Below are 16,008 nucleotides of genomic sequence, written 5' to 3'. Positions count from 1 at the left end.
TGATTCTCTGATACCAATTGAGTGCTCCACAATTCAATTCAATACTGAGACTAATTACCAGGAATCAGCATAGACCCCACAGTTAAGGAGCTCAATTCCCCTGGTCTGTCCTCACCTCAGATGCCAGCTGCCAGTCCCTGGTCCCAGCGGTCCTGAATTATGTCCAACCTCGCTACAAACGTGAAGGTTCTTATTACCCCTTTTCAGGATGGAGAATTTCTGAGAATAACTCAGAGAGCTCAGACAAGAGCCATTCTTACGAGTAACAGTTTATTGTAAAGGGTACAAATGAACAGCTAGATGAAGAGATACATGGGGTGATGCCTGAAGGGGTCCCCAGAACAGGAGGCTGTTTGTCTTTGGACTGGGGCACATCACCCTCCCAGTGCATCCATATGTTTACCAACCAGATGGTTCCTTCAACCCTTATCATTCAGAGTTTCTAAGCAAGCTTTAGTTACTTAGGCATGATATAGTGAATCACTGGCCAGCTGCTGAACTCGGATCTCCAGCTCTTCTCTCCTACCAGATCTTAGAATGGGGCTGAAATTTCTAAATTTGTAATCGCATGATTGATGTGACCTGATGACCAGTTAATCCTGAAACTATAAGCTAACCCCTCCCCTCACAAAGAGTCCTCTGATACTGCAGTCGCTTTAGCATGGAATCCAATAAAGTGGAAAGAAGTTTGCTATGAATAACAAAAGACATTTCTATCACTCAGGAAATTTCAAGGGTTTTTGGAGCTCTGTGCCAAGAACCAGAGAAAATACCAAAAATATAATTTATTACACCACCCAAACTTGCCAAATATGGATTAGTCTGAATTTCTTATCCTATCCATTGTGTTTTGGGGTCCCTACGTCAAACAAACACAAACAAACAAAAACAAAACAGAGAAACTCTGACTTTACACTTTTCTGGACTCTACAGAGAGCAGTCTTATGGAAACTATAAGGTGTGCATAATTGTTTATGTACATATTTCTCTGCAAATACCATGCAAAGTACCTATTGTGCTTAAAATTTTATATAATTGTGTTTTTTTGTTTATATTTGGGAGGTTTTTGATACATCAACTCAATGTGCTTGCCCTCTCTGTAGATATGAATTAGACAAGTAGCTCTAATTCAAGGGAAATCTTTTCTCTACCTTGAATGTATTTGTTTCTTTGCATAGTTTAAATTCCTTCTGTCCTCAAATTTGTTCAATTATTATAGGCTCAAAATTAGTCAAGTACAGTGTAGTAGTTTTTGTTTGACATCAAATGCAATGTTATGTATTTCTGTTTCACCCTGGGGATTTCCTTTAAAGAGTCTGCCTTTAATGTTAGTGTCCTCTTTAAATATAAACATTCAACCAGTAAGAATACAAAAACACAAGAGACAGAAAATTATGACAAGCAGAATGTCAATAGTCTTTTCCTTTTGATTTATCTAGCATGCAAATATAAAAGCATTTTGGTTACTCAGGAATTTCAATAGGCCTTTGATTTTTTAAAATAATAAAAATATTGGCAGGAGGTGGTGGCTCACACCTGTAATCCCAGCACTTTGGGAGGCCGAGATGGGCGGATCACGAGGTCAGGAGATCGAGACCATCCTGGCTAACACGATGAAACCCTGTCTCTACTAAAAAAAAAAAAAAATACAAAAAATTAGCCAGGTGTGGTGGCGTGCCACTATAGTCCCAGCTACTGCGGAGGCTGAGGCAGGAGAATGGTGTGAACCCAGGAGGCGGAGCTTTCAGTGAGCCATGATCACACCACTGCACTCCAGCCTGGGAGACAGAGCGAGAATCTGTCTCAAAATAAATAGTAGTAATAATAATAATAATAATAACATATTCTTTAAGAGATAACATATAGAAAGATATATTAGCAAACTTTTTCTTGCTGAAATGTCCTCTTTAAGTTTTTTATATTCATCCGAATAATCATACAGACATACGTGCAAATATATATATAATACAAAAGAAATGAGAATGACATTTTATAGTGCAATGATAATTGAGTTTTTAAAATATATTTATACATCCAAGTTCATGTTAGAAAGCTTTTAAATATAACTTTTTATTTTCTTTTTCTAGGTAACCTTCAAAGCATCAAGACATTCAGTTTCACCAGATTTAAAGTATGTCCTGCTGGCATATGATGTCAAACAGGTAAAGGAGTGATCTTCTTTGAGAATACTTTTCTTTGTGATGCATTGGGGTGACAATTCATAATTTTACTCAGCTATAACTCACCTAAGCAAAATCTGGCATATCTAGCAACTACAGGAGGACAGGAATGACTACTTTGCACAAAAGGTGTTGGAAGGTAATGTCCAAAGATCTTTCATATCTATACAGCAAATAATTGAGACAATTTGCCATGTGCCTATGCTGATCCAAGTCCATCTCTTGGCAGAGGATAATGTGGCAGAGTTTAGCAAATCCAACAAATGTGGGCTTGTGAAAGTTTCAAGATAAGCCTTACCATATGCTTGAGTGTTTCATGTGTGTACAGATTAGAGACTTTTCTAGTGGCTATGCCTTGAGCTTCAGATGTGTATATTGGGAAGGCACCTGCTGAAAACATTGACTCAGATCATGGTCTAGGGATTCTTTAGTGGTATTTGAATGTCAGCTTGGGGTTGTAGAAAATTTTGCAAATGGGGCAAGCCAAGAAATTAATTCTCAACAAATAAAATGTTCTAATTGAAATTAGTGTTTCCTTATTCCATGTGAGCCCTGAAGCACAATTAGAGCAATATGTATGATTGTTGAGTGTTTTGTACTTAGATATCATTTGCACAGTTAAAAAGCAAAGTAAATGTTGGAAAGCCAATTCAGCAGATTAGTATCTGTAAAGAATAAATGATTGGAAATCATTCAAGGAAGTTTACGAGCTTTAAGATGAACAATAAAAATTTGTGGACTTAAGGCATGAAGCCTCATATAATGCTTTGAAAGCCTTTTGAACACATGGAATTTCACAGTTTGAAAGAACTGCTATTTGATGGCTTTAGTCTTTTGGAATATACATGTGCTATATTTTTTAGGTTATATTTTTTGACGTAAGTAATTTATGCTGTAAAAGACAGAGGAATTTTAGTCAAAGGCCTCTTTTCCTAGTGTAGATGTTGGCCTGTTTTCTTATCTTTTGCTTTGAGTTACCTTTATTCATTGGGCTTTTGTAAATCATATGTTATAGTAAGAAAAATGTTTGACTTTTATAAACTAAAATATTATACTAAAAATTTCTAACATAACATTATCTAAATAATTTAAGCTTGAAAAGTCTGCTGTATTAAACTGATCATGAACTTTAAAAAAATTAGGTTTCGGGAGCTATTGTAATGAAGACTGGAACTGGCAGTAGGACAAACACATAGATCAATGAAAGAGAAGACAGAACCCAGAAATAGGCCTTCAAAACTATGCCTAATATATTCTTGGCAAACGTGCACAAGCAATTTAATGGAGGACAGTCTTTTCAACAACTAGTGCCAGAACAATCAGATAGCCACAGGCAAAAAATAAAACAAAAAGCCCACGAGAAACAAAAGCATCATATTGGCTTAAGCCACACACCTTATACAAACTCAGAATGGATCATGCTTTTAAATGTAAAGCGTAAATCTATACAACTTTTAGGAAAAAAATCTTTGGAATTTAAGGCTAGGGAAAGATTTCTTAAACCGTATACCAAAAGCATAGTCCATAGCAGGATACACTATTGCTCCACAATAGACCATGTTTTCAGGCTAAAAATACAAATTACCGTCTAGAAGAAAATACTTGAAATTCACATGTTTGACAAAGGACCAACATTCATATATAAAGAATTCTTAAAACTAGACAGTTAAAAATAACAACTCTAACAAAAACACAACTATTCAATCAGAAAGTGGGCCCAGACATGAAGAGACATTTCACCGAAGATTTACATATGGCAAATAAGTACATGAAGATATTTTAACATTACTAGCCAATAGGTAAATGCAAATTGAAACTACAATAGAGTATCACTGCAAATCTATCAGAATGGTTGATTTTTGTTTGTAAAGTGACAGCACCAAATGATGGCAAACATGCAGAGAAACTGGATCATTCATACATTGCTGTTGGAATGTATAGTGGTACTGTTGCTTTGGAAGATATTTTGAAAGTTTCTTTAAAACCTAAGCATATACTACTATCCGACCTAGCAATTAAATTTCACTAGACAATTGTTCCAAGGCATTTATCCCAGATAAATAAAAAATAATGTTCACACAAAAACCTGTCTGCAAATATTTGCAGCAGCCTTATTTATAATAGCCAAAAACTGAGAGAGCCCAGACGTTCTTCAAAGGGTGAATGGCGAGATGAACTGTGGTCCATTCATCCCATGGAATAAATATTCAGCAATACAGAGGAACAAGCTTTCGATATAGACAGCAATGTGGATAAATCTTCGGAGTTATGCCAAGTGAAGAAAAAAATCAGTCCCAAATATGATTGTTTGTATGATTTCATCTATCTAACATTCTCAAAGTGACAAAATTAAAGAAATGAAGAAGAGATTAGTAGTTTCCAGGAGAAAAGGAGGGAAAAGGGAGCAGCTTTTTTAATTTTATGGGACAACAAGAGGGATCTTTGTGGAGACAGAAATGTTCTGTATCTTGATTATATAAATGTCAGTATCCTGATTGTTTTCTTGACCTGGTTGTTTTCTTCACCAGGATTTCTTGTAGTTTTATAAGATAGTATCAGTGGGGAAAACTGGGTGAAACATACATGTGATCTCTCAGTATTATTTATTGCAATGCCATGTGAAAATAATTATGTCAAAATAAAAGATTTTAACTTAAAAAACCTGTAATTTTAAAAACATCCTAAAATAGGCAAAAGTTTTTTTTGTTGTTGTTTGTTTGTTTGTTTGTTTGTTTTGGTCATGGGGGGGACAGAGTTTCACTCTTGTTGCCCAGGCTGTAGTACAATGCATAATCTCGGCTCGTTGCAACCTCCACCTCCCAGGTTCAAGCAATTCTCCTGCCTCAGCCTCTTGAGTAGCTGGGATTACAGGCACGCACCACCACGCCCAGCTAATTTTGTATTTTCAGTAGAGATGAAGTTTCACCATGTTGGTCAGGCTGGTCTTGAACTCCTGACCTCAGGTGATCCACCCGTTTCAGCCTTGCAAGCGTGTGAGCCACCATGCCTGATGGCAAAAGTATTTTTTTTTTAATTCAATTTCAATTTATTTTATTAAGTGTATGGATTATGCAAGATCATTGAAATCTTTTGCCTCAAAGAAGTTACTGGAAAGAGGTAAAACGATTTAAGTATGCATTTCCACATTTATAGTTTTATGCAAATCTGATATAGTTTTTAAAGATTAGTGAATGAAAATAGTTAAAAGTAGTAAAAAATGATCAATTATTAAATAAACTAGTGAAATTACTTTGAGAACTTTTGTATTCTTGTCCAAGTCAGTCGATTTCTGTCTAGAAGAACAATTTTTTACTATTTGCTTTCAGGGAAGTTGGTTAACTGTCTATGAAAAGTAAAACTATTAGGTTATGCCAGATCATCCCTGATAGCATCACTAATAAAAGTTGCTTTTTCACCTTATTTTTAATAGTAACTTTTTGTAATTTAGATTTATGTTTTTAAAATGTGGAATAAGGAGCATAAAACCAGGTTAACTTTGAGTATTTGGACAAAATAGAGCACAAGCTTATAAAAATAATAATATAAACATACTTACCAATCTTCATATTCTTTTTTTTTTTTTTTTTTTTGAGACGGAGTCTGGCTCTGTCACCCAAACTGGAGTGCAGTGGCCGGATCTCAGCTCACTGCAAGCTCCGCCTTTCGGGTTCACGCCATTCTCCTGCCTCAGCCTCCCGAGTAGCTGGGACTACAGGCGCCCGCCACCTCGCCCAGCTAGTTTTTTGTATTTTTTTAGTAGAGAGCGGGGTTTCACCGGGTTAGCCAGGATGGTCTCGATCTCCTGACCTCGTGATCCTCCCGTCTCGGCCTCCCAAAGTGCTGGGATTACAGGCTTGAGCCACCGCGCCCGGCCAATCTTCATATTCTTATGGTCTTTTTTTCTTATCAAGGAAAAATAAAGATACTTCATGACAAAATAACTGGAAGTGAAAGAATGCTAGCATTTAAATCAATTTTAGAAACTTTATTTTACTATTTTATATCATTTCATTTATTTATTCATTTTATTTATTATGTCCCAGGTGCAATTGCTGGACTTTACATTATGCAGGGCGTATTTGTAGGTGTGTTCACATAAATTGAATTATCTCCTTCAAGAAATTTATAACCAGGAAGAGGTGATATGACACAAACATTTATATCCACAACATACAACATCATGTCATGTATCATACATATGGTCGTATCAAAGAATAAAGGAAAACTTTTACTCAGGGTAATCATGTTAGAGAAGAACCATATGCTGGACTTTAAAGAGCAGACAGGTAAAAATGAATAGAAAAACATTCCAGGTGGGCAGAAAACATAAAACCTCAAGGAGGCAGCATTAAGTCTTTGAGGGATAGCAGTCAATTCAGACTCACTAGCCAATTGCTTGACAATTCAGAAAGAAAAAAAAAAAAAAAAAGAAACCTGTAAATCAAATTCAGCTAAAATTATAGAACGTTCTGTTATATACAGTTTATACTGAAAAAGCATTTTAATTTATGTCTCTTGTTGATTTTAAGAGTTCTTTGACCAGGCGTGGTGGCTTGCGCCTGTAATCCCAGCACTTTGGGATGCCTAGTGGGTGAATCACAAGGTCAGGAATTCCAGACCAGCCTGGCCAACATGGCGAAACCCTGCCTCTACTAAAAATACAAAAATTAGCCGAGCGTGGTGGCGGGCACCTTTAGTCCCAGCTATTCAGGAGACTGAGGCAGGAGAATCGCTTGAACCCAAGAGGTAGAGGTTGCAGTGAGTCGAGACGGCACCATTGCACTCCAGCCTGGGCAACAGAGCGAGACTCTGTCTCAAAAACAAAACAAAACAAAAAAGAAGAGTTTTTCATATATTCTAAAGAGTAGATTTGTATCAGATATATATTTTGGAAATATTTCCTCCCACTCAGTGAGTTTTCTTTTCACTTTCTTGATGATATCCTTTGATTTACAGGTTTTCAAAATTTTGGTGAATTCTGATCTAATCTTTTCTATATTGCGTAGGATTTTTGTATCATATCTAAATATCCAGTGCCAAAATCAAAAAAAGTTTTATAGTTTCAGTTCTTTTCTTTAGTTTGTTGATCCATTTTGAGTTTATTTTTGTATATTGTATGAGGTAGAGTCCAGATATTTTAAGTCTCATGCTACATACTGAAAAAATTCTTTCTGCTTTTTTTGTTTTTAGATATTGAAAAGCTGGTAGGCAGTGTACGACCTATTATGTTTCCATTTTTATTAACACAGGGCTAGATTTTTTTAAAAAAAACTAATTGTTAAATGGTTAGATTATATATAGCCTACCTACTAATCAAACACACACACATCACAAAATCAGTATTAATTGTAATTGCTTCTTAATAAATTGCCCCAAACTAGTGACTTTTAAGTAAATTTAAGAAAGAATTTACTGTCTATCACAGTTCCTGTGGATCTGGAGTTTGGAATCATCTTGGCTGGGTGATTCTGGCTCAAGATCTCTCATGAGGTTGAGCCCAGGTTTCAGCTGAGGCTACGGTAACATGACAGCTTGCCTGAGGCTGGGGCACACACATCCAGATGGGATCACACCCATGTATGGCAAATTGGTGCTGGCTACTGACATGAAGCCTCCAGTTTCTCCACATTGGCTTCTTTACGGGGCTGTGGGAGCCCCTCCTCATAATGTAATGCCTGGACTTCCCCAGCGTGGGTAATTCAGAGGATCAGTGCCTTGGATGGCCTATCCTTGATTGTCACCTGTCATTTTCACAGGACCTCTTGGTTACACAATTCAGCTCTGTTTCATTGTTGGAGAAGACTAGTAGGGACTGGGTATCTTTGGGAACCATCATGAAGGCTGGCCAACATAGTCCCCAAATGTTTGTTTTCCCTGCTACGTGCAAAATGCTCTCACTCCCTCCAAGGCCCCACATATTTTCATCCATTACAGTGTAGCAGTTCATCAAGCACATCAAGTGAGGGTCCCACAGAGACTCCTCAGGCACGGTTCCTTATCTATAGCCCCTTGTGTACACTTGTGTATTCATAAATAAAATTTAATATATCAGTATGCATTCATGTTCTTATAATTGTATAAATATAAATATATACATATATTGTTTTGGTATATAGAGGTATAGATATTTCTTTTAATATCTGTATTAATCCATTTAAGCTGACTTTTCAGTATATATTCTCAGTTTTATTAGTTTTGTTGGGAATAATGTATTTATACACTATTTTATCTTTTGTAGTCTTGGTATTTTGTTAAAAAACATTCACTTGTTTAATTCATTTATTCATTTTACATTTTATTTTTCTTTCTTTAAATATATCACCAATTGAGGTTTTCAGTTTTTGTTTTGTTTTGTTTTTTGAGACAGAATCACACTGTGTTGTCCAGACCGGAGTGAAGTGGCATGATCTCGGCTCACTGCAACCCCTGCCGCCCCCCAGGTTCAAGTGATTCTCCTGCCTTAGCCTCCCGAATAGCTGGAATTACAGGCATCTGCCACCACGCCCAGCTAATTTTTGTATTTTTAGTTGAGATGGGTTTTTGGCATGTTGGCCAGGCTGGTCTCAAACTCCTGACGTCAGGTTGTCCATCCACCCTCCTCAGCCTCCCAAAGTGCTAGGATTACAGGCGTGAGCCACCGTGCCCTGCCAAGGCTTTACATTTTTTTTTTTTAATTTAAAATTTGAATTTAGGGATAAAATTTATTTTTACTTTGCTATATTTCCTTTTTCTCTAGGCTTACTAAACTCCATCAATATGATTAATATATAATTGTATTATTTTTCTACTTTTGTATGTTTTTATCATAGATTTTCCATTTTATTTTCAATTGTTTATGGTGCCAAATGATTAAAACCAATCTTCCTAAAAGATCAAATAATGGGAAAAATATTCTGTATGAATAAATATAATCATAGCCAGTAACGTGGGTCGACTTCAAAAGAACATTTTTGATGAATTGTCAGGAAGCCACATAACACAATTAATAGAGATGTTGCCTGAATCATGGGCATCACACATATCCTCAGCCCTGTTTTCCCTTAGCTATAATGAAGAAGAAGAAAGTATGAGCACTTCTCAAACTCACTATCTTGAATCATTGCCTTGTGTAAAGAGAAAGACATATGATAACCGACCTGCTTCGAGGCTTCTGTGATTAGGTGAGAGAGCAACTATGAAAAGATCTAGCACTATTTTTCTTGTAGGATCAGGGTAGACTGAGAAAGCTAATTTAGTTTTTACTGCCCTAGCAATGTTCTCAATTCGAGTCAAATAAATGTCAATTATTTAGTTTAGGACAAATTTATACAATTTTTTTTTTTTTTCAATCAACAACTGACTTCTGTGGGCTCTGTGTGTTACTGGAGAAGATGTTTTTTGTGGATCTAAAGTAGTAGTCAGGGTGTGGTGGCTCACGCCTATAATCCCAGCACACTGGGAGGCTTAGGCGGGTAGATCACCTGAGGTCAGGTATTTGAGACCAGCCTGGCCAACATGGTGAAACCCCATCCCTACTAAAAATACAAAAAAATTAGCTGGGTGTGGTGGCATGCACCTGTGGTCCCAGCTACTCGAGAGGCTGAGGCAGGAGAATCGCTTGAACCCAGGAGGTGGAGGTTTTAGTGAACTGAGATCAGTTACTGCACTCCAGCCTGAGTGACAGAGCGAGACTCTGTCTCAAAATAAATAAATAAATAAAAAATAAAATAAATAAATAAATAAATAAATAAAGCAGTCATTCTCACTCTTGGCTGTACCATTAAAATCATCTGGAGAGTTTTACAAATTATTAATGCTGAGGCCCTACCCTGCAGAAACTCTGATTTAATTGTCCTGAGGTATAACCCTAGCTTTGGAGTTTTACAAACTCCCCAGGAGATAATGTGCAGCCAGTGTTGAAGACCATTAATTTTAAGTGAGCTGGTCTCTCCCACCTATGGAAGACTTTCCAGATTTCAGAAAAGGGAAACCCTAGAAATCAAAATAAAAACAGCTAATTATTTAAACTGCACATATTTTCTGCCAAAGTCTTCACTTGTACATACTTAATCCTTGCATCTTTTATTCATAACACACAGCAGTAGTTGGTGTAATTCTTCCTTTATTTGAAAATACAGAGACTAACTTACCTAATGTGATTCAGGATGGAAAGTTATTATTTTTTTTTTCCTGAAACAATGAGTCTCAATGTATATGCCCAGCATAGCAGTATCAGCATAGCCTGGGAAGTTATTAAAAATCCAAATTATCTTGTCTCATTGAAACAGAAACTGTAGGAGTGGGCCCAGCAATCTGTGGTTTGACAAGCCTAAGTGATTCTGATGCATTCAAGACTGAAAACCAGTGTTTAGGGATCAGATTCCTTAAACTGCAAGAGCTCTACCTACGAAGAGAGCTAAGCAGCCAGAATCTCATCATATGCAGGACAAAGATTCATAGAATATATCATTTAAGAAAGATTATCTACCCTTTTTTTCTTTAGTTTTTCACAATGATTTCTTCCGGGATTTAATGTCCAACTGTTCCTTTCTGACCTTGGATATTGCTCTAGTAACCAATTTACCCTTCAAGGTTAATGTCTGATCTGTTTTCATTATAGGTGGCATAGTGGGGTGTGCATGGAATTTGGAACAAAATATGCGTTTAAATTCAAATTATCCCTATTAAAATTTGTATTGAAATATAACATACCTATAGGAGCTTGCATATACTATGAAGATAGCCTGATGAATTTCTATAAACTAAACACCTCTTTGGTGCCATCACCCAGATAAAGCAGCAAAACATTGCTGTTCTCCCTGTTACTACGTAACAGAAGGGAGAACACTGTCTACATTTGTAAAGATTAATTCTACCCGTTTTTGCACTGTAGGTAAAGTCAAACACTATGTACTGTTTTGTGTATCTCTTATTTTACTCAAAAATTAGTTCGTAAAATATATCCATAGTTTTCAAGTGTTGTATAACAGATTGTGCATTCCCGCTATGATATACCATTCCATTACGCATACCACAACTTATCCACCCTCCTGTTGATTAGATTGTAATACAGATGTACATGAACCATGCATTATTATATAGATTATTTGTCTGATCACTCTCTCTTTCCCATCCATTACTCCGCTTCTTCTTTGACACCTATTTCAAAAAAAGATTATTTAAGAGAGCACAAACATTTTTTGGGTACTTAGATAGTGCATCTGCCATGGAAGTGTGTTTATCAATGTAAACCTCCCGAAGTCCCGCTTCTTGGCTATTTACATCATATTTTACAGAGGAGAAAGACTTAGAGATGTTAACTAACTTCCTCAAGGGCCCCAGTTCACAGTTGCAGAGCTGGGACAGAATTGTTTTTTTCTATCTCCAAAGTCCCTAGCTTTTCAATTACTTGGTCATTTTCAGAAAGTTTTTGTCTATCTTTACAGATTAACTGTGTACTCTGATAGAATTATTTTCCTATCTATTTAAAATCTTATCAACTAATTCATAATTAATTAATTGGAAGGCAAGTGAAACATATTACAATATGTTTGTAAACATATTACAATATTTTATTGTTTATTAATCAAACAATATATGATTTTCAATACTCAGTACTTAATATGCTTCTCCAGACATAATGGTTAGACGTTTTATTTTTGTATTTGCATCTTTACAACTGTTTCTCAAAATAGTCAATGAAATAATCATTCTGGAATGCCTTTTAATGCCATAAAATTAAAAATATGCTTTTAAAGAAGAGGAAAGCATTCCAAAATATGACAAATCATGATATGCTAAAACCTTGATGATCAGAATATTTATGGTTAAAATTTGTCATCTAGTATTTTGATATTCACCATATCAGACTAAATTATTTTTCAGTATTCTGAGTCATGTATCTAAATAGTTTTAATTTAATCAATAAATCTATTTAATGTTATATATTATCCCTATATATTTGGAATTATTGGTCTATTGGAATTATTTAACATTTGTATTTTTAATCTATCCTTAAAAAGTCAAGAGTCCTTTACCACATTTTTTTTTAAGGACAAACATGAAGTAAGGAGAAATCATTAATTTTTTAACCTTTTTAAACAAATTTATAGTTTTATTGTTTTCTTGTTTGGGTTTAAAATACACCACGTCCAGTAGACAAGTTAACCATTTTACACTGTCAACCTCTTTCTTAATACATCCTATGTTTGTGATTAGAAACTTTAATTAAATTTACTGTTGATTCAGCAGAATTAGAACTGCTCTCTATGCATAATGGGATATAAATCTGCATAAAAATTAGCTTTTTCCGAATGCAAGAGTAATAGTTGAATGAATCCTTTAAATCGTGTCTAATAGAGGGAACAAATCAATTGTTACCTGGGCTACATCTGCTGTGTTAGTATCTGTCCTCTAAATTCGATGCTCTGCAAAAGAAATCAGCATTGTTATTCTCCACAGTTAGATGCATTCATTTCAGTTTAGGTCTCTACTATTTTATAGCTCTGTGTACAAAATTATTTTTCTGATAAGTGTCTATTTTAACTGAGAAGTAATCCTATAAAATGCATCCTGCATGCACTACTGCTTTAAGAAGTAACTCTTCTCTGGGGAATTATCTAATTAAATTCTGGACCTTAATACTTCAGTGCTTTACAATTACAGATACATATTTAAGAAGTCTGTGGGAGTATATTATCTGGTTATAGAACTATCTAGGCTGTCAAGATTCATACATTTGGGGTTCACTAATATTTCAAAAAAATACAAACTCCAAGAAAGCACAGTCTGGGAAAGTTACTATGTTCAAACATGTGGGATTCTGAGTTCATCCTGAAATCCTCCTGCCTTCTAGTGCCCATAGGATACTCACCTTTCCTTTTTTGTAGCTGCTGCTGCTGAACCACCTTCCTATTTAACCTTCTCCTTACCACACAGAGATAATAAGGCATTACAAATAAGTTAGTATCAATTTTGGAATATTTCTTTTGGGTTAAGGCAAAAATTCAAAAGTCCCTAGGACGTGACACAAAGGAAGGAAAGAAGTAAACACAAGAAATATTTTTGGAAGCCAGTATTTACAACATTTTTTGGTGAAACTTACTAATGTATTTATCAATTTATCACTAATTAAACAACATACTTTTAAATAGCATCTTTTTATTTTGAAATAATATGACTCTATTATAGAGAATCTGAAAATACAAAATAAAGAAGATAAATATAATGCCTCTATCCACCTCTGTTTTTTAGAGAAAACCACTGTTAATGTACTGGTTTTTCTCATCTAAGTCTTATTTATTGTCATTAGTATGTATATTTTTTCTACTTATAGACAAAATTATAAAAATAGTATAACAGTTTACTATCATGAACATTACACTATGAACATTGTTCCTTGTCTTAAATATTTTTCAAAAACATTATTTTTAATGGCTCGACAATCTTTTCATGTGGTTATATCATAATTTATTCAACTCCATTTCTTTAATATTTATAGTTGACAGATTAGCATGCTGTCACTGTTACAAAAACAACTCCTGCAATGAACACTAATAAATATCTGTCTTTGTTTATTCTCAGTTAAATTAATAAGACTGAAATTATTGGATTATACATTTTCTACATTATTTAATGTTCTCGATGCATATTGCTAAACTGCCCACTAGCAAGCAATGTAATTGTATGCTTCCCCAGTAAAGAGAAAAAATTTAAGGTTCCTTTTTGGTTTATGATACTATTTTATAGGGCACTAATGGTTTTTCTAAGGTAAATGAACAAAAATAAACAACAAAATAATTTATGAACGGGAGAATCTGTGATATGTTAGCAGATTCTGATTCCTTCTTACCACTGAAAGCTCTGTGATTCATATTCACTCTCTAAGTGCAAATATCTAAGATCAAGTCATTGAGAAAGCAAGCCTATTTTTAAAAAACTAAAATAAACACCTTCAATATCAAATGATTGCCTTCATTACTGTGGTAAAATTACACTAGGAATAATAGATGAGTAGAATTGGCAAGTGATGGAGTAAAAGTAAGTTTCTCCTCATAGGAGTTATTTAGTGAGACATATTTTAAAATTATTACTACACAAGACAGTCCTTAATCGTAAAACATAATGGCATCATCATTTGTATCTATCACAGGTAGTTTGTTTCTATAGAAATAATATCCTGTTCTCATTTTAAACTGCAAGGTGCAGATTCCAACCTACTTCTTTAGCTTCGTATACATTTACAACATACAGGTAGATTTGAAACATGATTTTAGAATAGGTACCTATATATGTAATTGTATTAACACAATGGACTCTTTAGTTCAGTGGGTTCCTGCATGTGCCTGTTACTTACTTTTACTATCATGAGATAAGTATCTACAACAATAAAATTACCTGTTTCCTAATGGTGTGTTGACTGGCAAAGAATCCCCTTGCACATGGGGAGGCCACAAAGTAGAAATAGGCTTAGCATGGAGAAAAAGTAGAGCGAGTTCCTATATATTTGTCAAATATTAGGCTGAATGTGAGTTAAGCAGTTTTCTCTATTATAAAGCTTTAGAGAGATTTTAATAAGTTAGTGTATTGTAATTTATCAAATGGAAGAAAACATATTTATTGCACCCTGAGCTTGAGACACATCACTGTTTCGTTTTGTTTTGTTTTGTTTTGTTTTGTTTGCTTTTTCTCATGGATCTATGTATGGTCTAGAACAAAAAAAAACATACTTTGGCCAGTAGTATATTAGGAAAATACTATGATACTAAGTAAAAAGATCTTATTCTGGTCACTTGATAATGATGCACATCTGCCAGACTTCAGGTCATCAAGCAGTCATTTATTGTGATCATAGATTCTGCAGATCAGGGATTCTAGAAGGGCGTGGGTGTACCTTTCCCACAGAGGCCTTATGTGATTGATGCCAGATGTGGAGGCTGCTGTCCTCTGAAGGCTTGACTCAGCTGGGAGCTATACTTTCAAAGTGACTCATTCATGTGGCTGGCAAGTTGATGCCGGTTGTTGACTGAGAACCTCCGTTTTTTCCATGTGTACGTGTCCACAGGACCACTTCCATGTCCTCATGGGAAGGCTTAAGGCTTCCCCCAGTCTCGGTAATTCAAGGGAACCAGGCAGAGTGTGCAAAACTGTAGCCTTGAAACGCATAAACCATCACTAGCACTCTAGTGTTTGTCACACAGTCACAGCTATGATTACAGGTGGGAAGGAAGCACATGAGGCCATAAAATTCAGGAGATGAGAATGACTGATGGCTGTCTCCCTTGACACAGATCCTGAAACAAAGGAAGTGAACTGCATAAAGGTTTGGAAAATGCATCAGGAAATCACCGTAGAGTTCTGAATACTAGTTAGATCTAGTGAGATTAGATGGCTTTGAAGCTGGCTGAATAATCATATCCAGAGAATTGTGATTAATTGATATTATATGTAAAGGCCTCCATGAATAGATCAGAAACCTGTATTATTATGTATTATTAATATTTTCATGTCTGTTTCTTGTTCTATACACTTTGAAGAGTTTAAAATAAATAGATAAAAGTATACTTGTAACAGTTTTGAATGAGCAAGGTAGAATAGAGGATTGGTTTAGAGATAATCTATCTAATCAAGATTACAGATAACCTAGGGTTGGCAATGCTGACTGGAGTTCAAATGATTAAACTTAATAGTGTTTTGAGTGAATTTAAGGCATGCATTTTATAAAAATCTGGCTCCCAAAATGGAGCATGAAGGATAGTAATGGATACACTAACTTAAGTGACGTTATTGGCCACAGCTCAGTATAAATTCAGGCTGTCACATTAACTTTAGAAACATTGATAAATTTTTA

The 16,008-nt window shown here is 35.2% G+C and overlaps 1 protein-coding gene across 4 annotated transcripts in view; it reads left to right on the top strand.

Annotated features, from left to right (window-relative positions):
- DPP10 (dipeptidyl peptidase like 10) overlaps positions 1–16,008 on the top strand; it is a 1,411,130-nt gene that overhangs the window by 1,077,774 nt on the left and 317,348 nt on the right. For all 4 annotated transcript variants that reach the window (XM_005572966.5, XM_065525407.2, XM_005572965.5 and 1 more), the window contains one exon: positions 2,088–2,162. In XM_005572966.5, coding sequence (XP_005573023.3) covers positions 2,088–2,162 — 75 coding nt within the window. The remainder of the gene's footprint in view (positions 1–2,087; positions 2,163–16,008) is intronic.

This window comes from Macaca fascicularis, chromosome 12 (genome assembly GCF_037993035.2).
Source record: "Macaca fascicularis isolate 582-1 chromosome 12, T2T-MFA8v1.1".
Lineage (NCBI taxonomy): Eukaryota > Metazoa > Chordata > Mammalia > Primates > Cercopithecidae > Macaca > Macaca fascicularis.
This window is presented reverse-complemented; position numbering and strand designations above follow the sequence as displayed.